Raw genomic sequence first — 26,181 nt, 5'->3', positions numbered from 1 at the left:
GCCACACCGGAGCTTGAAGCTGTCTCTTTAAGGGACCTGTGCGATAAAACCTGCAGTGTAAAACGATCGAGTCCACGACTCTTGGCAATTGCACTTTAAACTATAGGTTCTCGGCCAGTTTCAGGTCAGATATCGGGCACTTTCTGCGGTCATCAGCAGGAACTCGTGACCTCATCCGCGTTGCAGGAAGCAGGACAGTGATGCGGTGCTGATGCTGCTGCCTTCCTCGCTGTGAGTGTTCATCTCTCTTTCCACAATGCGGCACCGAGATCAGCTGGGAGGTTAGGACACCAGACGATGACTTAGCTCAGGATACTGCCAGATCAAACGGCAACGCACAGATGTACGATCAATAATTAATGGGAAATACGTCTGAGTATTGGGGAGGGTCCTCCAGAAAATACCCTGGAGACTGAAATCGTGCACTCTGGTAAGTTTGACGTAGGCTTTTTTTTTTTTTTTTTACTACATCCCATTTCTACCGCAGCGTTTTGAAAAGCATAGCTCATATAGTAGAATAGGTGTCCTCTGGAGTTGATGTCATTGTGAGCCGACTGGCGTTTAGATGATCCTTGACTTTCATGTGATGATGTCACTTCTTTTTTTTTTTACTGCAGATCTGATGATTTGATCGATTATATATCTGCTGTGTGTTCATGATTCATAGTAATAAAAACCATCTATGTGCGCTGTCAGTGTGTATCAATAACAGATATCACCGACGGACCAAGCTGTAGAAAATATGTGGATTTTGTGTTTATGTGACACAGTTTAGGCAATAATAAAAAGGAAAAAAAATGAATTCGTATTTTAAAAGTGCGTCATGACGAGGACAGGCACACCTTTCACTCACTGGGTCTCGGCTACAAAGTTGGTGTGCGCATCCTTTTGACTGCAGTGCTCTAGCGACTGAACGCTGTTTATTGCCTACAACTCCCAGCATGCAGCAACCAGAGAAACTCCGGCTACAGCATGCAATGTGCAGCATTACTTTGCATAAATAAGAGACATTCTGTTTTAAAAGTACAGAATTTAGTAAAAGGGGGGAAATCTGGAAAAAATGTAGCTTCAGATGTTTAAAATAGAACATTTTTAGATTAGTTTCCTAATAGTTTCACTGTATCATAATCTACACCTGATATGACTACAGCTTCCACAACAGGCTAAAATTTGTGTATTAAATGATTGATAAAGCAACAATAGCATATGTTGGTATTCAAATTATAGATTACTCAGGAGGGGTTCAGATCCTCATTGTGATATTAGCTTTCCTGACTTTTAAATCTTTACATTTATTTTTTTATAGTCATGACTTAGCACACATATCTGTATTATTACTTGCAATTTAACAAAATAAATAAATAAATTAATTAATTAAAACAGTAATGCTGGCTGTGATGTTCAGAGAGCCTTTGCCTGTCTTAAAAAGTGATTTGGACCAGGACTTTTGGCCCTTGATGAAATCCTAATGATGATTGTCAGTGAGTCCCAAACTTGGGCTCAAAACCCCCAAGTGCACCACCTGATAAATCTTTTATTTATTATTTGCAAGAATTGCTTAACTGATAAACCTTTAGAACTTAAGTTCTAAAGATTATGGATTGCAAATTGAAAAACAGCTAAAAAAAATTATTTGTAATATACATTTACTAGAATAAAATAGAATTCAACTTTATTGTCATTGCACTGTCACAAGTACAAGCAACGAGATGTAGTAGAATGTAGATTAGGTTGGCATTTATTAGTTTGTCAATCCTCTGTTTTCGGTTTTTAGCAGTTATGCCTACAAACCATTGTATATTCTGTCTGTGTTTGCATTTAAAACAAGCCTACCTCTGTTTGACTATCCTCTGAGCTGTGAAATGAGCGAGCTGACATTACATCTCAGCTGGGCAGAGTGTCACTCTGTCCAGGACCTGCAACCGAGAAATGAGCTCTGGCTATTGTCAGAAACTCCTCACACCTGCTTCTGCTAATGTTATTAAAAATTAGGAAGTCCATGAACCATTTCAACTGCTGCCAGAGGAACATAACACAACATAAAGAGCAGAACTATGCCACACAGCTTTCTGCAACACACTGTTAGGACGCTTTACTTTTATTTTATAGTAGCTTGTTTTGTGATGTTATCTATTTGTTAATTATACAAACTGTTCCAAATCCAAGAAAATGCAGTCTTGTTTCATTGTTCCATATTTAAAACTAAATGACAACAAATTTGAATTTCCAAGCATGCATATATATTCTACAGCATCTAGATTTTCAGTTGGCAGATGGTATGGAAGAACAAAAACCCATAATAAAATTTAAAGTTTGGAGCTCTCAAATCTTCATTGACTTTCCCAAAGCATTTATTTTTGCCACATTTAGCCACAAATGATCGTCATTGTTACTGTGTTAAGAAGCCCAGAGAAATGAATCAAACTCAGTTTAGCGGTAGCATCCTTATGACCCTGGGAGGATTAAAGACGATGCGGAAGTGACTGAGGGGTGAATCCTCTTGCTTCATCTCCGGCGCTTCTGCTCTCAGCCGCGCTGTGTAATTCATTATTATTAGAACATGGCCTTTGAAGGAGTTACGGTGTTACCGAAGGGGAATTAACTATGCCGCCTGCTATTGTTGTTATTGTTTCTAGGAAGTCGTGGTGCTTTCACATGTGTAAGCAGTTCGGGAGAAGAACCGCAAACGGCGCTCACAGGACAGAAACAAGTGAGTGGGGTTTGTTGGGATAAAGAGGGGCTAAACACAGCACCGGCATTATACCGCTGATAAACAACTCCGTGTCTCCAGCTGTTAAATGTTTTACAAGTGTTCTTTTAGTTAACTACACATCTCCAAAGAAAGCTGTCATGTGTGTTTTGTAGCGCTGTTTTGAATGGAGAGCGTTGTTGCTGTAAATAACGGTTTTCTCGCCTCACCGCAGCCGTTTTCCCGGTGCTGTATCCCTGCGCCCGGCGGAGAAGATAGTCCAATGAAAGTGTCTGAGCTGGGACATAAAACAGCAGCGACATGGCAAACTGTCCAGACCCGTGGTGAGTTCAAGAAAAATATTCCTGCCATTACGAAGCATATTGCATGCAGTGGATGCTGTGAACATGACAAGCAGATTGACGGCCTGTCATTTTTTTTTTTTTTTATCTTTTGGGGTTGTTTTTTTAAAATGTGGTTTTATTGGCCTGCGCTCTACGCATATGTGTAGAGGGTTTAATGTAAGCCCAGGAGGGTGAGAACCATCCTCTGCTGAAGCAGCTGCCACACCCACTCTCCTCCAGTGAATGCACCACTGTGCACTTGACTGCATAGGTCATGCTGCTGGAAAAGCAAGAATATTTACTTTTATTGCTGTTGGAAACTTCGGGGTTGTCTTATATAAATGAAACACCCACCCTTGCGTAATACAGCAACCATTGCATGTGTAAAGTGTTCTTCTGCAGCACAATGGTTTAGCATGAACAAAAAAGTAGAAAAATAAATCATAGGTACAATGTGCGCAGAAACAATTTTCCTACAGTGCCTTGTATTCCCACCGCTTGAGCTTTTTCACATTTTGTTAGGTTACACCCACAAAAGTTAATGTTATTTTCTTTATTTTGTTATGGACCAGCTGAAAGCACTGCAGAATTACTGAGAAGGACTATGATGCTTTTCAAGCCCCTTTATTATGGAGCCTCTAAAGAAAAATCATGGCTATGTTTTAAAAATGTTTTACACTTATTTTTAGCAGATAGTCTGTGAACAGTTTGCAGTTGTGCAATTGACTTCATTCGATTTTGATCTGAAGTCTCGGGGAGGAGAGTATGCTGAAAATAAAGGCATGCACATTTCATATTTTTATTTGGAAGAACATTTTAAAGCTACATATTTAATTTTAGTTGACTGTTATGTACTTCTTTGTATTGGACCCTTTGCTCCCAATCACAATGTAGAGTGAAAAGAGTGAATTCGTTTGTCCTTTACACCGTATATAAACACTAGAAATGCCAGTAACAGATGGGTGCGATGCTCATGTTTCTTCCAACCTTTTAGGTTTAATCAATATTGATTGTAACTAAGACTCACATCCTCCACTGGGGGGGATCACATCAGGATCACATTTTGCCCTGTTTTTCACAGGGCCAAAATTGGTTCAGATAAGTCAAACCCTTTTAGTAATGTCGGGGGCTTTTATCTGTGTTTGTTGTTTCCAGGGTGCCATGGGTGACAGTTAGTCATGAGTGCATCGGCCCGAGGTTCTACCAGTTGTCCCCCTTCACATCCGTCCAAGATGTCAAACAACTGCTGTACGAGGAAACAAACCTGCCGGTCAAAGAGCAGCGTCTGCTTCACAATGGGAGGATAGTGAGTGCCTTCGTTTCTACCTGAATTGCATTATTATAAAAAGACTGTTACAGCATTCAGGACACAGATCTTTCATTTTAACAGTTCTTTTATAAATATTAGTTTGTTGTCCAGTAATCCCATATATTCTCCAAGATGGATCATTAAATCATTAGATGTGTTCAGTTTTCATGAGCCTTTGCTGTAGCTGCAGCACAGATGCTCTGACATTTGCATACACTGCAAACATCTTCCATTGTTAGAAGTGTCTTCTTGAGATTTTCCCCAAGGTATGACTTGTTGTTCTTACTTTTCACTAATTGAGTTCTCAGTGTTATTGACCTTATCTCTGATCAGAAAATGGCAAAGGTCAGCATGGATCTTTATCTATTGATCGACTACCAGCTGTTGACTGATAAATCTGCTGAATTTGGAGAATGAGGAGCAAAAATGTATAAGCTGCACACCCATTAGATGTATCCAGCTCCACTAGTGAATTTAGCTAATTTTATGAAACTGTTGCCTTTTTGATAGATAATTTTTTGTGGTACTCTGGTGAAGATGTTTTGATAGTGCACTCAATGAATTTCCTATTACAACTGCAACTGACAACAAATCTAGGCTGATCGAAAGCACCAGGTGCATATGAATTGATGCTTTACAGCATCCGTCCTTCCCTCCAATTAACAAGTAAAAAGAAAAGCTTCAAACCCCACCTACCAGCTACGACCAGACTTTATTTTATGTATTATTTCTTACCAAAACTAGACTTCATGTCTGTGCTTTCATGTTAAGCATTCCATATAAGGAAACAAGGATGTTGTGCCAACTAAATATAGGTGTATAATTCATGCTGTTTTGCTGCTACTGCTAATGTTATTAAAAATTGGGAAGTCTAATGGAGAAGATATGCCTGAAGCTCTACTTAAGTGAAGAGGGATTTTCTACTTAGAAGAAACTAAAAGGAGGCATTATTCTTCCCATCTGCCCCTCTGTGGATGCTTTCAAATTATATAAAACAGTCTTGTTTTTACCAGCTACATTTTCAAAAAACAAAGTTACAGAAGTGTAAATATTTTGGGGTATTGCAAAAGCATTTATTGATTTATTTATTTATTTTATTTTTTGCAATTTGTCACTTCACAACCACAGGTTTCACATTAAATCCAGATGAAATACATTGAAGTTTGTTGTTGCAATGCGACAAAATGTAGAAATGTTTAAGAAACATAAAGAAATCTTTATCCAAATCTATTGTTTATATCAGTAAATCACAATTTTTCATTATATTTGCGAGGACCATCTGCTTAAAATTATTTGATAGTTTTCCATGTAATTGCTTCTTTACTAATTTTAAACTAGGTGGGCATTGCTGAGATTAAAACAACTTCTTCAAACATTGTAGCTAGTATTTGCCTGCTTACTATAACCATTATGCATCAGCCCTTAAACAACACATTTGTTATAAGCACTTTACTTGGGACCTGTGCTAAATATCTGTCTTTGTCCTGAATTATGCAGTAATTATTGTTGCATGCAGACAGCATGATAAGGTTGCTGATGGAGGACTTATCCTATGTGCAGCTGGGTTTGCCTTACAGCACATTATATCTAAAGAGTGCTGAGTGCAGCGACTAGCAGTGTCACCTTGAACAGCCACGCTCAGCTGCAGCATCGGGCCCTCATACTGACTTTCTGCCATGCTGCTGCATTGATTCTGAAAGACGCATCGGGAAAAGATTATTAATCACCCAGTTTGCAGTTATCACTGGGAATGGTTCATCTGTAACAGTGGCATAGTATCTCTTTAGTTATCAAAGTATTACCGTAATCAGCCTTACTTCTCGTACTGTCTGTACTAATTCGTTGCATTTAAATAAATGAGTTTGATCTAAATGTATTATTTTTACATTAAGTTGCTATTGTTTTTCACAATATATTTTAGATGTTACATCTGCCATTCTCTTCCAACATTATAGTTGAATTAGTTTTGTATATTAAAGTTTTTTTGTCTTTTATAGCTCGATGACAGAATGCAAATTGGCAGCTTGGTCCCTGCAGGAAGCCCAGAAGTGTCTATGACCCTGGAGGGACGGGGCCTTAGAGGAGGAGGTAAAGTTGAAATATTTTTATCTCTACCATTAACATTACTTTTGTGCAGCTCATACAGTATGATCTGTTACAGGGAGATTTGGCCAAACTACACCTCCACTGGTGGAGTTTTTGAAGGACATTCTCAGAAGGTACCCTGAAGGGGGGCAGATTCTGAAGGTGAGTGGAGTTTATTTCTTAAACTCTTTGGGTTACTTCTGAATATTTATAGCAACTTTTGCACTTGTTGACATCCCTGGGGGAAAAAAGATGCAAATAGACCTAAATAAACACATGTTTTTTGCAGTAGCATAATCTCAGACTAAAGAACTCAACTTCTAATTTGAAACCGTGTTCAGTGGGGATACAAGATCCTGCATTAAAAAAAAAATAAAAACCTACATCCTTTTAATATCACTTTTGTGTAGCCTCTTTTTGCCAAGAGGACTCAGACTCCTCCTATAACATCTTACCTGGTTGGAGCATACAGAGAGAGGGATCTTTGACCATTCCTCTTTGCACAATTGATCCCTATTATCAAAAGTCCTGGGTTCTCTCTCACTTTCTCTTCTTTTCAGCTCCACAGTGTTTTTTATCAGATTTAGGTTTGATATGGCCTTGGAAGGTTGATATTGTATCTACTTGACATTAGTTTGTGGATTTGGCCTTATTTTGGATTACTGTGATGTTGAAGGTACTAAAAGATATCCCATTTTTGATTTCAAATAGGGTCATAGCATCACATGTCAAAGGGCATGAGGTGTTTTACATATGCATTGTTTATTTCAGACCAGATCCATTCAAAGTGTTTCTTTAATCATGAGTCATGAGTGACTTGTTATGTAGTTCTATATTAGTCTTTCAGCTAATGGTTATTATAGGTCTACTGCCTGTTAATTACAGGCATGATAGTGATGGGTTAACTTTGACTCAAATTCTCCCTTAAAAACAGGTGTATTACTTTCAAGGAATTTAGAACGAGAATCAATCTTGAGGAAAAAGAAAGAGGACTGTTCTTGTTTGGGTTTAATTTCCTCCTGCAAGCTTTATTGTGAAATATGGTAACACTACCAAAAATTAAGGCTTGATGTCCTAAATGGAGTCATCCACTCTAATTATTTATTTTTTAACTGCAAAGCTTTTTGGTTAAAAGCAGTGCTAAAAATGCTCATTTCTCTCTAATGTCCCTTTGTTCAATATTTCTCACTGCTTCTCTGCGTCATCTTGAAGGAGCTGATTCAAAATGCAGAGGATGCAGGAGCCACTGAAGTGAAGTTCTTATACGACGAGACGGAGTACGGAGTGGAGTCACTGTGGTCACCTGACATGGCTCAGCATCAAGGTTAGCAGTTACTTTTGAAGTGAACTTGGCAGCAGAGTCATATTGTTTTTGCAGCTAAACCACTACTAATGAAGTGAATTCTTTTCTTACTTTTAAAATAATGCACTGCAATCTTTCATGCAAACATTTTAGTTCACCATTTTCTAAATCTCCTGAGTTTATTTATGCTGTAACCTGCAGGGACAGCGCTGTACGTCTACAATGATGCTGTGTTCACTGTCGAGGACTGGAATGGGATTCAGGAGATTGCAAGAAGCAGAAAGAGAGATGACCCGCTGAAAGTTGGACGATTTGGTATCGGCTTCAATTCTGTGTATCATATTACAGGTGAGAGTTTGCTGGAAAATTAAGGAATATAACTTATATTTCCAAATGTTTCGCTACTTTGTATAGACAAAATTAGTTTAGAATAAACAGTTTTCTTGGATTAATTAAAATATTATACTATATTTCCTTAGACAATGGTAATTATGATGTTATTTGGGTGTTTAGTCAAGAAAATAATGTAGTGTGCATTTTTGTTAAGCCCCTTTTTACTGTGTTAATATCTAGTGCTATCAATTGCCTTGAGAATAGATTCAATCTGTGTATAATTAAATTTTAGTATACATCAAAAACATAATAAAGATCAAGGATCACAACTTTGTGTTTGTCTCTCATGTGTTCAGATAGAATACATTGATTTGGCAAAGCAAATAATGTTAGCAATTAAGTCCTTCTTCTTACCTTTTTTTATTGTGTCAAAGTTTAAGATCTCATTCATTAAGTTGCAAATATGTACTTTCTATTTTTTAAGTTTGTTGTTTATTCTTATGTTCCAGATGTTCCCAGTATCTTCAGTGGGGATCAGATTGCCATGCTGGACCCCCATCAGACCCTTTTCGGCATGCACGAGTCTGGGCAGTGTTGGAATTTGAAGACGGACATTAAGGAGATCACAGAGCTTGGTGATCAGTTTGCACCTTACACTCAGATATTTGGGATTTCGGAGAATACCATCCGGGATGGCAGCTTTCCAGGAACTCTGTTCCGCTTCCCACTTCGTGTGAAACCTTCCCAGCTCAGTGGGAATATTTACAACAAAGAAAAGGTGTTGGAGCTGTTTGAATCGTTCAAAGCTGATGCAGACACAGTTCTCCTCTTCTTGAAGAGTGTCCAGAAGATCTCATTGCATGTCCGAGAGTGTGACGGTACAGAACGAATGTTGTTTGAGGTCAGAGCAACAGAGAATCCTGATGATAAACTAGAAAGGCCAAATGCACTGAAGACACTGTGTCAAGCGGTGGACAGCTACAGTAATGGTGTTCCAAGCTCCATCATCACATGTGTCACTTACCAACTTCACATAGAGACTCAAGATGAAACATCTAAAGAAACTCAGAGGACCACATGGCTGGTTTGTAATGGAGTTGGAGGCAGAGGGATGTGTGCTGAGTTGGACTCTTTAGCGGATGATTTGAAGTTCATGCCAACAGTTGGCATTGCCTTGCCTCTAACTGTCATAAACAAAGAGGACGGAGGTGCCACATGTGGTTTCTCAGGACGAGCTTTCTGCTTCCTCCCTCTTCCACCGGGTGAGGAGAGTGAGACAGGGCTTCCGGTTCATGTCAGCGGCTTTTTCGGTCTCACCGACAACCGCAGGAGCATCAAGTGGCGAGAAGTGGACCAGTGGAGGGATCCAGCTGCCTTGTGGAATGAGCTGCTTATAATAACTGTCATCCCTAAGGCTTATTTCGCTCTCATTGTGGATGCTATAAAGAGGGTGCAGACAAAAAAGGACCAAGACTTTCCTTTGTCCCCAAGAGGAACATACAGGGCATGGCCAGACCCTAAACAGGTCAAGTCCCGCTGGACGCCCATTCTCCAGCCCCTCTTTCATGAACTACTGCAGCAGCGAGTGATCTATTCACTCAGTGAAAGTTGGGTCGGAGTGGAGCAGGCTGCCTTCTCAGAGCTCGACACTGACAATGATATTTCAGAAACGGTCATCAACTACCTCCAAAGCTCAGGAATGCAGGTAGCAAAGGTGCCAGCTGCAGTGGACTTTGCTTTGGCTTCCTATATGACTGAGTCTACTGAGGTGAAGAAAGTTACCCCTTCTTTACTGCGGCAAACTATCAGGAAGAGCAAACACAAAGGTCCCTCAGAGGAGAAGCTGCTGCTGCTGGAGTTTGCTCTCAGTGATGCCAACTACAGTGATCTCATAGGGCTTGAGCTTCTGCCACTCCAGAATGAAACATTTACATCATTTTCATCTTCTGTCAGTGAAAAAGACGCCATTTACATCACATCTGAAGCTTTCCCCAGGTAAAACGCCTGGATAAACATCCAATACTCTAAGTTAGGAGATTTAACCTCTTTTAAAGGGTCACAGTAAAAAAAGGCAAGACTAAACAGAAATTAGTCTGTTTTTAATTTGATGCCGCTTTTCTTTATCCATAGCATGAATGTTTACAAGATACAAAAACCGTGACCCGTTTTACAAATGGTTATATATTCACCTGATGTATCTTACTCTTGATCCCTAATATACAGATGAAACTACTGTTTGCATACTGTACAGTGTATGTAAACAGCATACTGTTTACATATAGTACACTTTAAATAAAACAAGTTAATAACTGTCATTGCTTTTTTTATAATGCATTTCACATTTTAGTTTGCATTACTAAATGATTTCTATTTGATAAGTGCCAGAAATGTCACAGATTACATCTTTTCAGCAGTTACAAATTGCTTTACATTTTGTGATTTGGATCAAACATTTTGGGTTTCCTTTCACAAGCCTTTCAGAGTATTTTGCATGAGCTCTTCCCACTGATTTTTCATAACTCAGGGCTTTCTGATTACCACTCTAAGACATTGACCTACAATTGGCATTGCCTATGTCTTAACTTCCTTCCATAATAATGTTTCCTCCTTTACCTCTTATCTATTTAGTAAAGTGCACTGGTCCAATCTGACGCGTTACATCCATCATACTTCCACACTTGTACTTCAGTTGGTGTTCCAAAAGTAAAGATGTTTATTGTAGTAAATATATATATATATATATATATTACTTTGAACTTACATTAACAGACTTTAGGAAATGTCTACAAAAATTAAAGTCTTTGTCCTTGTGGACATTTGCAAACTGTAATCTGGCTTTTTTACGTCTCTTTTGAAGTGATGGCTTCCTCCTTGCTGAAAGGCCTTTCAGCCCATGTCAGTACAGAATAATGACAGTGTTACCAGCTTCAGGCAGCATCTTAACAAGATCTTTTGCTTTTGTTCTGAGGTTGATACACACATTTCACACCAAGACCTGTTCGTCTCTGAAACACAGAACCCTTTTCCATCGTGTTTATTCTTGCATGTTGTTGTTGTTTGTACAGTTGAATGTGTCACCTTGGGCCATCTGGAATTTGTACTCAAGGATGGTCCAAGTTTGCAGAGATCCACTCTTCTCCTCCTTTCTGATTTCATTTGATTTTTTTTTAAATCACACAAGAAAGAAAATATGCTTGAGATCTTGATTAGAAATAAGGCTCCTCCATTTAACTCAAATGTTAACCCATTGTATTTATGCAAAATCATAATTTCATCTTCTCACATCATCTCACACTGTTTAACAATGTAATAATCATAATGTATGTTTAGTTAATTGTTCTGGCATTTGACAAAAATGAAATCATTTTGATAATTATAGCTCACCTAAAACAGTAAAAGATTATTTACTGATTTATTAATAAACAGTGACATTTATATTTGTTTCTGTTGTATGTGCATGCAAACAGCAAAGATTTTTACTGAAAGTTTCAAAGTGGTGTTGATTACTCCTTTGTTTACTACATTTCTAATTTCCTTTGCTTTATTTTAAGGTCTCTCTATCCAGGACTGGAGCATCGGTTTTTACTGGAAACTATGAAGCCTTCAGTGATGGACAGCTTAAAGAAGGCTGCCAAAAGCAGAGGTAGTAACACACCAAAATTTATTTGCCAGGTCATCTATATAACATACTGTAAATATTTTATGTTTATATCATGCATCCTTAATCCAACAGTGGCTGGTTTATTTGATTCATGGGTTTGTACTCAGACTCTACTCAGACTGTGATGACTGCGTGAATTGTAACCATGATGTTCATTAGACCATTTTTATCTTACCCTGCAGCTGTGCCAGCAGCGCATTAAATCTGGTACATTTCTGCCAGATAATTCAGGTGGAGATGACAGTAAAGAGAACAGACAGTGAACATTAGGCATGTAGCAGTGACTGGAGCGCTTCCTCACCCCACCTGTTGCTGCACACTGCCTGTCAGCTTGTTGAAAAAAGGCTTCTGGATTTTGTTTGTTGCCCAAACATATAGGAAGACTAATTCACCAGCCAGTATTAGTTTTTTATATTTCTGGTGTTGCTATTTAAAGGATAGTACAGCAAAAAACACTTTAAAATGACAACAAAACGACAACATTTAGTAGATGTTGAGCAGATGTCCATTCTGTATTTATTTATAACCAATATGTTACATTATTTTAGCAGAAGTAGGAATACTTTTTGCTTTTCTGCTTTAAAGAAAAGACATGAGATCATTTTAAATATATTTGTTTTTAATTTTTGTGCAAGACTGAAACTTTGGAAAAGTGATATAATCTCATACTGGCCCATGAATAAAGCAAATTGATTCATGAATGATTTTACTTCCTCACAATGACCTGGACATGTAGTCCATAAGCCAGGGAAAATAAAATGCAGAGTAAAAGATCTAATATCTAATATGTCATTTAAATTACAGTGCAGCAGTTTCTTTGGGGGTGTTCAGGTAGGTATTACAAAGGGTGCTATATATCTTCTTATAATTAACCCAAACTAATGTGTGGCTGCAGACAATTAACTCACCTATATGATGAGAAAAATAAACAACTCGCACATTATTCTCTTCCTTGTTTTTTTCTTCTGTCAAAACTTTTTCTATTATCAATTAGACCAATGTAGGATTCACGTATTACTTTATTTTAAAATTGGTTTTGTGATTTGCATGTTTCAAGTCAGTTTGAGCTATTTGCTGCTCAGACAGGATGCTGATATAAGGAGAATTGTGGAAGCTTGTTTGCATGGATCACATTACTATTGCATCTTAAATATTGTTAATGCATAATTTTAATGAAAATAATTTTTTATTGTGAATATGGTTTTCAAGTGTTGCTCACTTTTAGAAACTAACTAGTCAACAATGAACATTGCCTAAGGTAATATTTGACACTGAATCCATTGTTGTTGTCATTTTAACAGGAAGACCCTGTACTCAGCTACAAGTGTTGAATCCAGAACGATCAGCTCGACTCATCAAGGAGATTCTCTCTACAGCCTGGCCAACAAGAGACTTCAGTGTAGAGTGGGAACCTGGAAACAAAGAACTAAAGCATCCCACAATTTCATGGTTGAAAATGGTTTGGAAACATCTCTACATCAATTTTGCTGATGACTTAAACACATTTGAAGACATGCCTTTGATCCCTCTCGTGCCCCTTGAGGACAGCATGAACACAGCTAAGCTTCTTCGTCTCAAAACCCCCTCACCCATAATTCATGTGGATGATGATGAGGCTCCGGTCTCTGAAAGCCTTTTTAACATTCTGGAAAAGCTTGGGGGTGTTGTCATAAAAAACCTGGACTCGTGTTTGCAGCACCCTCAGCTTAAGTGCTACATCCACCCTTGCTCTCCTGGTATGTTTTTGCAAATTCTAAGTAGACTACCAACACAGCGGTTGTCTAGCCAAGTCTCGGCTTTCTCAGTGGAAGAGAAAATTGTGCTCAGAAAATTTCTCGCAGGACTGTCTGACATCACTGAGAAGGAAAAACATACATTACTGGATCTCTCTATCTTTGAAAAGGTGGGGGCCTATTCTGAAGGTACTTCGTCATTTACATCAATGAGAGGTGCAAAAGCTTTACATCACAGAGCAAAGTACCCTCCAGATGTGAAACTGTCAGAAAATCTTGTGGCCTGCCATGATGAGGAATCAATCCGTCTCATCAAGATGCTCAACGTAGAACAAGTCAAAACAACAGAATGTCTGAAGATGATTATTCGGGACATTGACAAGGGCTTCTATTCAAAAGATGAAACTACCCAGATCATGCTTTGGGCTCTTAAGCATCTGGGATTTTTAAAGAACGAAAACTCATCTGTGATTGGATGGCTTTCTGCTCTTAAATTTATTGAGTTGTCATGTGGAAGATCTGTAAAAGCCTCAGATCTTTTTGACCCTGAACTAGAGATTTTACAGCATTTGTTCTACAAAGAGGAGAAAACACGGTTTCCCACAAGTACATTTACCAAATCTCCTGACATTCTCCATTCACTTCGACAACTGGGGCTTAGAAATGAGGTGCAGGTCAGTGAAAAAGATGTCCTCAAAGTGGCAAAAAAGATAGAGGAGTTGCAAATCAGTGAGGAGCCTGAATGGGACTCAATAACCAAAAAGGCAAAAACACTCTTGCAAATTCTTAATAAACAAACCAAGTTGATAAAATCAGCTGATATCCAGGCCTCATTGCTTCAACTAAAATGGGTCCCTGTCTGTAAAGAAAGACCTCTAACTTACCCAAATTCTCTTGCTTGGATTGGAGATACGCTCAATATCTGCTCTCTGTCTGAGATGTGTGAAATATGCCATGCAGTGCTTGTGGGATCTTCAGTACCACTGGTTGAACACACCTCTGCAGGTTTCAAGAAGGCTCTGAAACTTACAATAGAGCCACAAGTGGATCAAGTATTACAGCACTTGAAAGCTGTGAATGACTGGCATAAATCCCAAGCATTTACCACTGAGGATTGGTACCAGTTTCAGCAGATTCTATTTGAGATTTATGGATTTATGCAAGCTCATCTTGAGGATGCGAGAGAAGCAATGAAATCCTTGCCTTTTGATTGGGTGTGGACTGGAAAGACATTCACATCACCAGGCCAAACTGTCTTAAAACCCCTCCCCGATCTAGACCTGCAGCCTTACCTCTACTCACTGCCAAAAACAATGAGAAAATTTCATAAGCTTTTCAAGTTTTGTGGTTCAGTTGAAGAGGTTGTCCCAACCCATGTGTTTGACGTCATTGCCACAATCCAAAAAAGATGTGAAGGAGAGATTAGCAAGGAGGAAAGTAAACACAATATTCTGCTCTTGATCAACATCCTCAGATGGCTGTACAATAATCAGATCGCAGTGGACACTAATATGCAAGTGCCTATCTTTTGTTACAAGAACCCAAGCAAATTAGCGATGAAACCCATTCATGAATGCACCTACTGTGACATCAAGGTCGATGATTTAAATGACTTACTCGAAGATGCCTCAGAACCTATTATATTGGTTCATGATGACATCCCAATGAAAACTGCTGAATGGTTGAAGGTGCCATGTTTGAGCACTAGGTTGATAAACCCAGAGAATCTTGGCTTTGAACAATCAGGCCAGCATGAACCTCTAACAGTAAGAATAAAAAATATCTTGGAGGAATATCCATCTGTAGCAGATATCTTTAAGGAGCTCCTCCAGAATGCTGATGATGCCAGTGCAACAGAGTGCAGTTTTCTTATTGACATGAGAAAAAACAATGACATTCGAGAAAATCTCCTTGACCCTGGCATGATTGTTTGCCATGGGCCGTCTCTGTGGTCTTTCAACAGTGCTGTATTTACAGACACAGACTTTTTGAACATCACACGGCTTGGTGGGTCAGTGAAGAGATGTGAAGCGGATAAAGTTGGCAAGTTTGGCTTGGGTTTTAACTCCGTTTATCACATCACTGATATCCCCATCATAATGAGCAGGGAATTCATGATTATGTTTGATCCCAATATCAATCACATTAGCAAACACATTCGAGACCGGTCCAATCCAGGGATCAAAATCAATTGGAGCAAACAACAAAAGAGGCTAAGAAAATTTCCCAATCAATTCAAACCATTCCTTAACATTTTTAACTGCCAGCTGCCTCTAGCTCAAGACTCACCATACAAATACAATGGTACTCTTTTCAGACTTCCATTCAGAACAGAGCAAGAGGCCTCATCCAGTGAAATCAGTAGTCTGTACTACAACACCACAGATATTTATTCCCTGGTTGATGAGTTCAGCATATGTGGCCATAGGTTCATTCTCTTCACTCAGCATGTTGGATGTATGGTGTTGAAATACCTGAAATCTGAGGAACCAAACCCAGCAGCAGCACAAGATGTGGTGGCTATTAACAAAAGTGTGTGGTCAAGCAAAGCCTCCTATGGACCCTTGAGCATCCTAAAATCTGCAGCAAAGGTTATGAAGAAAGTAGCAAACACCAACAGGGTTCCTGCTGATGTTCCTAAATCTGGCTGCATCATTCGTATTGTGGTGGAGGAGTTTCACAATGTCTTCAAACGCATTGTGGACCTACACTCTCCATTGTTCCGAGGTCCAGAGGAAGATCCCAACCAGTACTTTGAGATGGCAGCTAAAGGGGTCCAAACTCGGAGACTGACAGATGAAATGCCCCAAAAAGCAATCGAGGTCACCAACTGGCTCATCTGTTCATGCATGGATGTGAGTGAAGCCCTCAAATTTTCCCTCAGTGATAGTGGAAAAAGACTTGGACTGGTGCCTTGTGGAGGAGTTGCTGTTCTTCTCTCAGAGGAAGAGAATCGCAAATGGACTGTGAAAACAAATTCAACACCAATTGGAGAGGTGTTTTGCTACTTGCCTCTCAGAATCAAAACAGGCCTGCCAGTTCACATCAATGGCTGCTTTGCTGTCACTTCCAATCGCAAAGAGATCTGGAAGACCGATACCAAAGGACAGTGGAACTCTGTGTTCATGAGGCACGTCATTGTCCAGGCCTACTTAGCAGCCCTCTCAATGCTGCGTTCACTGGCTGAAAGTGGAGAACTTCTCGAGTACAGCTACTATTCAGCATGGCCAGATCCAAGTCAGGTACATGATGACTTTGTGCTGATCAGCCAGGGCATTTACCAAGAAATAGCCAAAGGAGGTGACAGCGATCAGGCCAAGGTTTTTTCAGATGGAAAAACATGGGTGTCAATCAAATACATCAGATTCCTGGATGACGCCTTACTTTGTAGGCCAGACATTGGCTCTGCTGCTTTCAAGATATTTCTAAAATACCTCAGGAAGAGTGGCTCACAAAACCTCTGTGCTGTTGAGCTCCCTGACTGGGTAAAGGAAGGATTTGATGATGCTGGATGTAGAGGGAAGTTAATGGAAAATACCCTGACAGAGAAGCAGTTCTTTTCAGAAGTATTTTTTCCTCACATTCAGGAGCTTGACAAAGAGCTCAGAGATCCTCTGATGCACTATGTCCTAAATGAGAAACTTGAAGATTTTGAATCAATTCTTAGAGTCACTCCTTGCATACCTTGCTCTGGCCCCAAAAGTGAACTAGTTTTACCCTCCAAACTCATCCATCCAGAGGGAAGAGTTGCTAAACTCTACATTGCTGATGATGGAAGATTTCCTGAAGAAACGTCCAAAGACTATGTAAATCCAGTCTGTTTAGTTAAACTAGTGCAGCTGGGCATGGTGAAAGATGATCTATGCTGGGACGACCTCACTGAGCGTGCTCATTCTGTCATTGAGCTTAATGAAAATGATCACACAGCCGCATGCTTTCGTAGCAGCATATTACTGAGTCTCATTGATGAGAAACTGAGGATGAGAGATCCAGTTGCAACTGAGTACCTGGAGAATCTACAAGATATCAAGTTCCTTCCATTTCTGACAAGACCTGCAGGCTTCTCTTTACCATGGCATGGGAACAGCTTTTCCCCAACCACAATGTTCTCACCTAGAGAGCTTTACACAACTGAACATCAGGATACAGTTTGCCTAATGAAGCCAATTCTGAATGAGAATTCACCATCCTTTAAAGGGTGTGGTGCAATGTCGTTGGCTGTGAAAGATGGTCTTGGTCTAATAAGGAAGCCCCCTGTTGAGCTGGTCATCAGTCAACTAAAGGAACTTTCTCAGTCTTTTGATGGTGTCACGTTGTATCAGGAAAATATAACAAATGCCTGCTACAAATACCTTCATGAGGAAATGCTGCAGGATGAAAATGTAAGAGGCAAAATAAGTGAAGACCTAAAATCATTTAACTCCATTTTGGTAGAGAACACATATGTCAGTCCTTCCAAAGTTGCATTCCACCTGAATTTTGATGCAGCTCCCCATCTTTATCAGCTTCCAAACAAATACAGAAACAGCTGTCGAGAGCTTTTTGAAAATGTTGGTGTGCAGCCCAGCTTTACTGTTGAAGATTTCTCTGCTGTTCTTGAAACAGTGAAGCAAGAGTGTGGACGAAAGGCACTAACAGAGGAAAACTTCCAGTTATGCCGCAGAATCATTAGTGAAGGAATCTGGAGTCTAATTCGAGACAAAAACCAAGAGTTTTGCCAAGCAAATTATGGTGGGATTTTGTTACCAGACTGCAATCTAACACTGCAACCATCAAAGTCATTATGTTACAATGACTGCCCTTGGATCAAAGTCAGAGATTCCTCTGTGAAATATTGTCACGCTGACATTCCAAGAGAGGTTGCTGTGAAGCTTGGAGCAATCCCAAAACGTCACAAAGCACTCGAGAGATATGCATCTAACGTCTGCTTCAATCCACTTGGCAGTGAGTTTGGACAGAAAGAAAAACTCACTAGCAGGATTAAAAGCATTCTCAATGCCTATCCATCAGAGAAGGAAATGCTGAAAGAGCTGCTTCAAAATGCAGATGATGCCAAAGCCACAGAAATCTATTTTGTATTTGATTCAAGGACACACCCCACTGACAGAATATTTGATGATAAATGGATCCCAATGCAAGGCCCTGCCCTCTGTGTGTACAACAATCAACCATTCTCAGAGGATGATGTCCGAGGTATTCAAAACCTTGGAAGAGGAACAAAAGAGGCCAATCCAGGCAAAACTGGTCAATATGGAATCGGATTCAACTCTGTTTATCACATAACTGACTGCCCATCCTTTATCTCAAACAATGACATTCTCTGCATCTTTGATCCACATGCACAGTATGCACCAGGAGCTACATCTGTAAGTCCAGGAAGGATGTTCAGAGACTTGGACTCGGACTTCAGGTCCCAGTTTTCAGATGTTCTAAATCTGTACTTGGGAGCTCATTTCAAGTTAGAACGGAGCACAATGTTCAGATTCCCCATCCGATCCATAGAGATGGCAAAAACATCAGAGATCAGTTCTGTCCCTGCATCTGATAGAATGGTACAAAACCTCCTAGACAAGCTGAAAACAGATGGTGCAGAGCTTCTTATGTTTCTCAACCACATGGAGAAAATATCAGTTTGTCAAATAGATCATGCATCTGGTGAACTAAAAGTGCTCTATTCTGTCACAGCCAAAATAACAGATGGCGATCGACTAAAACGCAAACAATTTCATGCCTCTGTCATTGACAGTGTTACTAAAAAGAAGCAGCTCGCTGCTATTCCAGTCCAACAGATAACCTACTCGATGGATATAGAGGACACTGATGGAAACATGACCTCGTGGATGATCTGCAACAGATCTGGCTTTCCAGACATTGAACATGTGTCCAAAAGTGTGGTTTCAGCTCACAAAAATGAAGACATAACTTTGTTTCCACGTGGAGGTGTGGCAGCATGTGTAAGCCACAACTATAAAAAACCCCACAGAGCCTTTTGCTTCTTGCCCCTTTCACTGGAAACTGGTTTGCCTTTTCATGTCAATGGACATTTTGCCCTAGACTCAGCTAGAAGAAACCTATGGAGAGATGACAATGGTGTAGGGGTAAGAAGTGATTGGAATAACAATTTGATGACATCACTTATAGCTCCTGCATATGTTGAGCTGCTGATTCAGCTGAAGCGCCGATACTTTCCAGGTCCTGATCCCACCATGAGTATACTACAAGGAACACCTCTTCATGTTGTTAAAGACACTCTGCGGAAATACCTCTTTTTTTTCCCAGCCAACAGACTTGACATTCAGCCAGACTGGTATTGCTTGGTTAAAGCAGTATACAACTGCATCCATGCTGATCTGAAGCGTTTGCTTCCTGTTGTAAGAGCAGCCCAGATGGACAACTCTGAAATTCACTCTGTCATTTACATCTCATGGGTGAATACATCCACTGCGAACAAAAGCAGAGCCTTCTTTGATAACCTACTTCAGGATGAGCTTCAACACTTGAAAAACACAGAGTATAACTTGACCTCAAGGAAGTCTGTGGCTGAAAATGTCTACAGGCTGAAAACCTTGCTTCTTGACATTGGTTTTAACTTGGTTCATAGTTGTGATGAAACTGCAAACCTCTACCTCTGTCTGGAGGATGCAGGGATTCCAGTCACATATGTAACACCAAGTGATGTCCGCCAATTTCTGCACACTTTCTCATCACCTGACACATCTTGCCATGTTGGGAAACTCCCTTGCCGCCTCCCACAGTCTACCTTCAAGCTGGTTCATAACTTGAAGCTCCTGGTTGACTACTGTTTCAAAGACATAGAAGTGGATGAGGTCAAAATTGATGGCTTGCCACTATTGATAACAATGGAGAATATGCTTCAAGTGTTTGACTCAAAGAGACCAAAGTTTTTGACAGCTCACCATGAACTTATATCGTCTAGGAAAGATATGTTTATGAATACATTGTACATGAGGTACAGCAATGTCCTGTCAAAAGCAGGAGTTGCAAAACCCTTTGACATCAGCAGTTTTAGTGACCTTCTGGGGTCTGTTCTACCTAGAGAGTATCGAACAAAGATCCCTGTAAAGTGGAAAGATACCTTTCCTAGTGAATCCTGGCTAAAGAACACATGGAGCTTCATCAGTGAGAATGTAGCTGTTAAAGAAGATCAGACAGACATCAAACCCAGCTTTGAAACAGTACTTGACACTCTGAAAGACTGGGCTTTACTACCCGGAATCAAATTCATGGCCAGAGAGAAGCTTGTCATCCCAGATCATGATGCACTCCTACCTCTAAGTCTGATAAACATTGCCATATTTCCACAGGGCCAAAATGACAAAGTCTTTCACACTCTAATGAAAGCAGGATGTATCCAGCTTGCAGTGAACAAAATCTGTGTCAAAGAGAGTCAAATCATTCCTTTCCTGGCACAACACACAGCCAACATTGAAAATCCATCAAGCATTTTGAAAGCTCTGGAGTACATGATTCAGACCTCTGCATTCAAAACAGCAAACCTGACTGACAGGGACTTTGAAGCTCTTCTGTTGTATTTCAACTGCCACCTGCCTAACATTTCTCAACAAGATGCACAGAGTCTGAAACTCCTCCCATGTTTTAAGTCAGTTAGTGGAAGATACATCAGTATTGCAAACTATGGTGCAAATTATGTTCTTGAAAAAAGCATGCCAAGTGCAGACATAGACAAATGGACTCAAACATCTTCATTTGCCTTTCTTGCTGACAGTCCACAGCTTAAAGAACTGTATGCCTTCCTTGGCTGCATGCCAATCGATGACCTTGAAATTTACCTCCATCATCTTCTGCCAAAGTTTGACAGTCTCTCCTATGATGCCAAAGTTGAACACATTGTTTATTTGAAGGAGAGACTCATGTCAATGGAAGAAGGCTGCAAAATGAAGGATCAGCTTTATGATAAATTACAGGGGCTATTGTTCATTTATGACTTCTCAAACAGACTCAGACCTGCCAAATTTTTCTACGATCAAACCGTAAAGGTGTTTGAAGTTATGTTACCTGCAAAGTCTTTCATTCCAAACGACTTTTTTAGGAAAATAGAGCAAGTGACAAAACCTAAGAATGGTGCACTGTTATTGACTTCATGGATAACATTTCTGAGAAATATTGGTCTGAAGCATGAGGTCTCACAGCAACAAGTCCTCCAGTTTGCAAAAGAGATCAGCATCAAAGCCCAGACTGAAAGTTGGACCAAAGAAAAAGTGCAAATTGTTGTCGATGTACTTTTGAACCATATCTTTAACGAAAGAATCGACCTCTTTCAGGGCACCTTTCTGAAGGAACTGTCAATGATACCATTTCTGTGTCCAGAAAGAGCTCCCAAAGAACTCATCAAACTTCATACTCAGTATCAAGAGATGAGTGGCACAGTGCCCCTGATTCGTTTCAGTGGATCACAAGTAAACCCAAAGTTCAAACAAACAGATATAATACATTTGCTGTGGACTTCCTGCCCAATCCTACCTGAGAAAGCTACACCTTCAAGCATAAAGGAACAGGATGACAGTGCTCTTGGTGGACAGGAACAGCTTGACCAAGTTCTAAACATGTTGGGTGTCAACTTGGACCCACCTCTGGAGAAAGTCATAAGCAACTGCAAGAACATTTGCAATATATCAAGTCCAGATGATGAAATGGTGAAAACGAGGAATAAAGTTTTGAGGTCCACATATGAATTCCTCAGTGCCGACAAACGAGATTTCCATTACCTGCTACGTGGGGTGACATTTGTCATGGTTGAAGATGGTTGGAAATTACTGAAACCCGAGGAAGTGGTCATCAATTTAGATAATGAATCTGACTTCAAGCCCTACTTGTATAAATTACCTTTGGAACTCGGCACCTTTCATCAGTTGTTCAAGCTTCTTGGCACAGAGGATGTTGTGTCAACCAAACAATATGTTGAAGTGCTGTGGAGAATTTACAGGAGTTCTGAGGGGAAGCAGCTCGACCCAAATGAAATGAGATCTGTGAAAAGGGTGGTCTCTGGATTGTTCAAGTCCCTTCACAATGATCCACAGGAAATTCGCAAAGATCTTGAGAGCCTCAGAGATTTGATCTTTTACTTGCCAAGCCATGATGGAAGACTTGCAAAATCCAATACCCTGGTGTTTGATGATGCCCCACACTACAAAAGCCGAATTCAGGGCAACGTTGGGGTTCAAATGCTTGTGGACATGAGCCAGTGTTACCTGGGGAAAGACCATGCTTTCCACACAAAGCTTATTATGCTACTTCCACAAAAACTAAGACCTAGACTACTGAGTAGCATTCTTGAGGAGCAGCTTGATGAGGATTCTCCAAAAATGTGTCAGTTTGGAGCTCTTTGCTCCCTGCAAGGTCGCCTTCAGCTTTTGCTGTCCTCAGAGCAGTTTATCAGTGGTTTGATCAGGATAATGAAGCATGAGAATGATAATGCGTACCTTGTGAATGAAGAAAAAGCCATACGTCTGTGCAAAGCACTTTGTGAGGGACTCAAAGTGTCCTGTTTTGAAAAACTGCAGACAACTTTAAGAGTGAAAGGATGCAGTCCCATCCCACACAGTCGCAGTGAAACACTAGCTTTCCTGAAGAGATATGGAACATCTGTAATTCATCTCTACATCCAGCATTCAGACAGTAAAGACATAAACTTTCTTCTGGCACTAGCCATGACACTGAAGTCTGCAACAGACAATTTGATCTCTGACACATCATATCTGATTGCCATGCTAGGCTGCAATGATATTTACAGAATCACTGAAAAACTAGACAACCTTGGTGTCAAGTATGACTCAACAGAGCCCTCAAAACTTGAGCTACCCCTCCCTGGAACTCCAATTCCTGCTGAGATACACCACACACTGCTCATGGATCCAATGAACGTATTCTATCCTGGGGAATATGTGGGCTACCTTGTTGACTCTGAAGGAGGAGATATCTATGGTGCCTATCAGCCCACCTATACCTATGCCATCATTGTTCAAGAGGTAGAAAGAGACGAGGAAGAAAATACAAGTTTCCTTGGAAAATGCTTCCAGATTGATATTGGTTACAGTGAGTACAAAATTGTGAGTTCCCTCGACTTGTACAAGTTTTCAAGACAAGACGAAAGCACCCACATCCGAGATACTAATTGCCCGCAAACCCCTTCAAGCCCAGAGAGTCGATCCTCTGGTCTACGAATGATGCCTCCTGTCTTTTCTGGAAAAGAAAACCTTAGACCTCCTCCTCAGAAACAGTCTCCCAAAAAGATTAAACTTCACTCATTACCTGAGATTCTGAAAGAGGTGACCTCAGTCGTCGAACAAGCCTGGAAGCTTCCAGAGACGGAAAGGAAAAAGATAATCCGTCGGTTGTACCTCAAGTGGCATCCAGACAAAAATGCTGAGAATCTGGACATTGCCACGGAAGTGTTTAAGCACCTGCAAAATGAAATCAATCGCATGGAGAAACAGTCTGTGGCTGATCACCAAAATGCAGACAGAACTTCCAGGAGAACCTTCTCCACATCATCAACCCGCTTCCAGTCAGAGAAATTCTCATATCAAAGGTTTTATTCATCGTGGAACCAGGAAGCAACCAATCACAAGTCAGAAAGACAACAGTTCAGGGAACATTACACTAACTATGCAGGGTCTTCACACTCCCATCGTTTCTTTGTACCCCCAACCTTTAAAACAGTTGGAAACCCTGTGGAAGCCCGCAGATGGCTGAGACAGGCCAGAGCAAACTACTCCGCTGCTCGCAATGATCTTCATAAAAATGCTAATGAGTGGGTTTGTTTCAAGTGCTACCTGGCCACAAAGCTTGCCCTAATAGCTGCTGACTATGCAGTCAGAGGAAAGTCTGACAAAGATGTTAAACCAACTGCTCTTGCTCAGAAAGTGGAGGAGTACAGCTCCCAATTGAAAGGCCTTGCAAATGATGTTCAAATTTTGGAGGGATATGGCGTGGACAGTCTGAGGACCCGCTACCCTGATCTCCTGCCATTCCCACAGATTCCCAATGATAGGTACACATCTGAGGTGGCAATGAGGGTGATGGAATGTACCGCAAGGATTATCATAAAGCTTGAAACATTTGTGCAGCATAAAATATGATAACATTGCTTAATAAAAGTCTGCAAATATTCTCAGTGAAATCAAGAACTCATATGGCTGTATGCAAAAGAGATCACAAAGAATCCGCTGGCAGCTTCTGCAACATGCAGTTTCTATCTGTGAAAGTGGGACAGTGGCCCATGCACAGTGAATAAATACATGGCTCCCATACCCTGTTGGCCCATATATGTGCATAGGCTGTACATAGCTATGCCTCAGCAATATGTTTTGTTTACCAAAGTCCCCACACTGACTATAGTTATTCTGTTAGATAAAAAAAATATGCAGCTTTTTTACTTTATCTTTTATAAAAACAAAAGAATATATTTTCTTGCTATAGAAAACAAATTCAGTGTACTTAAAGATGTGCTTACTAGAAAGTATCTATACCCTGTTATATACTATGACTGCTCTCATACAGCGTGTCCTACTTTCAAAAGATCTACTAGCCCAGAAAACACAATCATGTTTGTAATTGTTCTGTTTTTGTACTTTCCTGATTGTTTTCATATAATTTCTGTAAAAGTTGTACATTTCTTGTAACATAGCCAGTCATTTGTTTATGGAAGAAGTACTTTTTGAAACTCACTTGCATTTTCACTCATGTAGCATCAGTGCTTGGGGCAACTTAGGGAAATCCAACTGTGAAGAGAAACCCTTTGATTTAATTTAAGCAGTAACCTTTTTTCTTCTTCAAATCACTGAAATGTTTTGCATCATGTTGACTTCATGTACCTCTTTTCAAAGCTGGTGAGCAAATGTTTGAGCACATTAATGCTGTGTCAAAGAGCCATATGAATTTAGGTGTTATGAGGTGGGCCCAAATGTGACTTGTAATATTTCTAATTTACAGCCATGTCTATATTTTTTTGTGATGAGAACTGTTCTGGCTTAAGGATTACAGCATCAATTGGCTGTTTTTGTGTGTATTTTTTGCTTTATCAGTCTGATTTAACTTTTATTTTACAAATATGCTAAATACTGATAACATACTTTGTAAGTCATTTGCAATGAAATACAATCTAAAATGTGCTGCTTGTCATCTGCTTATTTCATCTCAAGTTTCAGGTAACTCTGACATCATCGCATTGAATGAACCTTCAGTATCAAATGTGCTGATGTGGTCTGTGCCACAATGAGGCCTAATAAATTCCCATTAAAATTTGTGTTCCCACATTGAGATAAATCAGATTTTCCAAAATACTGCAATTATTGTAATTAAGCACACCATAATTTAAATTTAAATAAGTGTCATAACAGGCCATAAAAAACACTGATGTGTGTTACCTGCATCTTCCAAAGCTGAAGATCAAGCCTTTGGTCAGATTTTTTTTTTTTCATAATAAAAAGGTTTTTTAAAAAACCCATCCACTCCTGGATCTCCCCTCTCTAGGCTGCAACATTTTTCCACAATGCATATTTCTTTTTTACTGTATCTGTAAATACATCACTAAAATTTGAATATTGCATAAAAGTGCAATACTTCTTGCTAGTCATCTCAGAAAGGGAAATGTGGATTGTTGATTTATGATTTATTACACAGAATAAAAATATTTCAAGTTTTTATGTTTTTGCAGTTGTAATGATTATGGCTTGCAGGTAAA

General features: G+C 39.8%; 1 protein-coding gene across 2 annotated transcripts; it reads left to right on the top strand.

The window, feature by feature from the left end:
• Positions 1-37: 37 nt before the first annotated feature.
• Positions 38-26,143, top strand: sacs (sacsin molecular chaperone). Of its 2 annotated transcripts, none has more exons than XM_032590440.1 (11): positions 38-231; positions 2,637-2,710; positions 2,925-3,033; positions 4,189-4,339; positions 6,340-6,430; positions 6,504-6,589; positions 7,640-7,751; positions 7,932-8,078; positions 8,573-10,058; positions 11,615-11,706; positions 13,026-26,143. In XM_032590440.1, the coding sequence occupies exons 3-11, from the start codon at positions 3,011-3,013 to the stop codon at positions 24,575-24,577; spliced, it is 13,740 nt and encodes a 4,579-aa protein (XP_032446331.1). In that variant the 5' UTR covers positions 38-231; positions 2,637-2,710; positions 2,925-3,010; the 3' UTR covers positions 24,578-26,143. The 2 variants fall into 2 exon arrangements, with proteins under 2 accessions (XP_032446331.1, XP_032446330.1); XM_032590439.1 differs by having other exon boundaries at positions 38-430.
• The last annotated feature ends 38 nt before the right edge of the window (positions 26,144-26,181 follow it).

This window comes from Xiphophorus hellerii, chromosome 18 (assembly GCF_003331165.1).
Source record: "Xiphophorus hellerii strain 12219 chromosome 18, Xiphophorus_hellerii-4.1, whole genome shotgun sequence".
In the NCBI taxonomy this organism is placed as follows: domain Eukaryota; kingdom Metazoa; phylum Chordata; class Actinopteri; order Cyprinodontiformes; family Poeciliidae; genus Xiphophorus; species Xiphophorus hellerii.
The sequence above is the reverse complement of the archived record's forward strand: the minus strand, read 5'-3'. Positions and strand labels throughout refer to the sequence as shown.

Bases quoted from the DNA above. Each gene is read 5' to 3' on its own strand.
- sacs (XM_032590440.1), top strand. From the start codon at position 3,011: ATGGCAAACTGTCCAGACCCGTG. The intron at 6,431-6,503 runs GTAAAGTTGAAA...GATCTGTTACAG, and splicing joins ACGGGGCCTTAGAGGAGGAG to GGAGATTTGGCCAAACTACA. The intron at 11,707-13,025 runs GTAGTAACACAC...TCATTTTAACAG, and splicing joins GAAGGCTGCCAAAAGCAGAG to GAAGACCCTGTACTCAGCTA.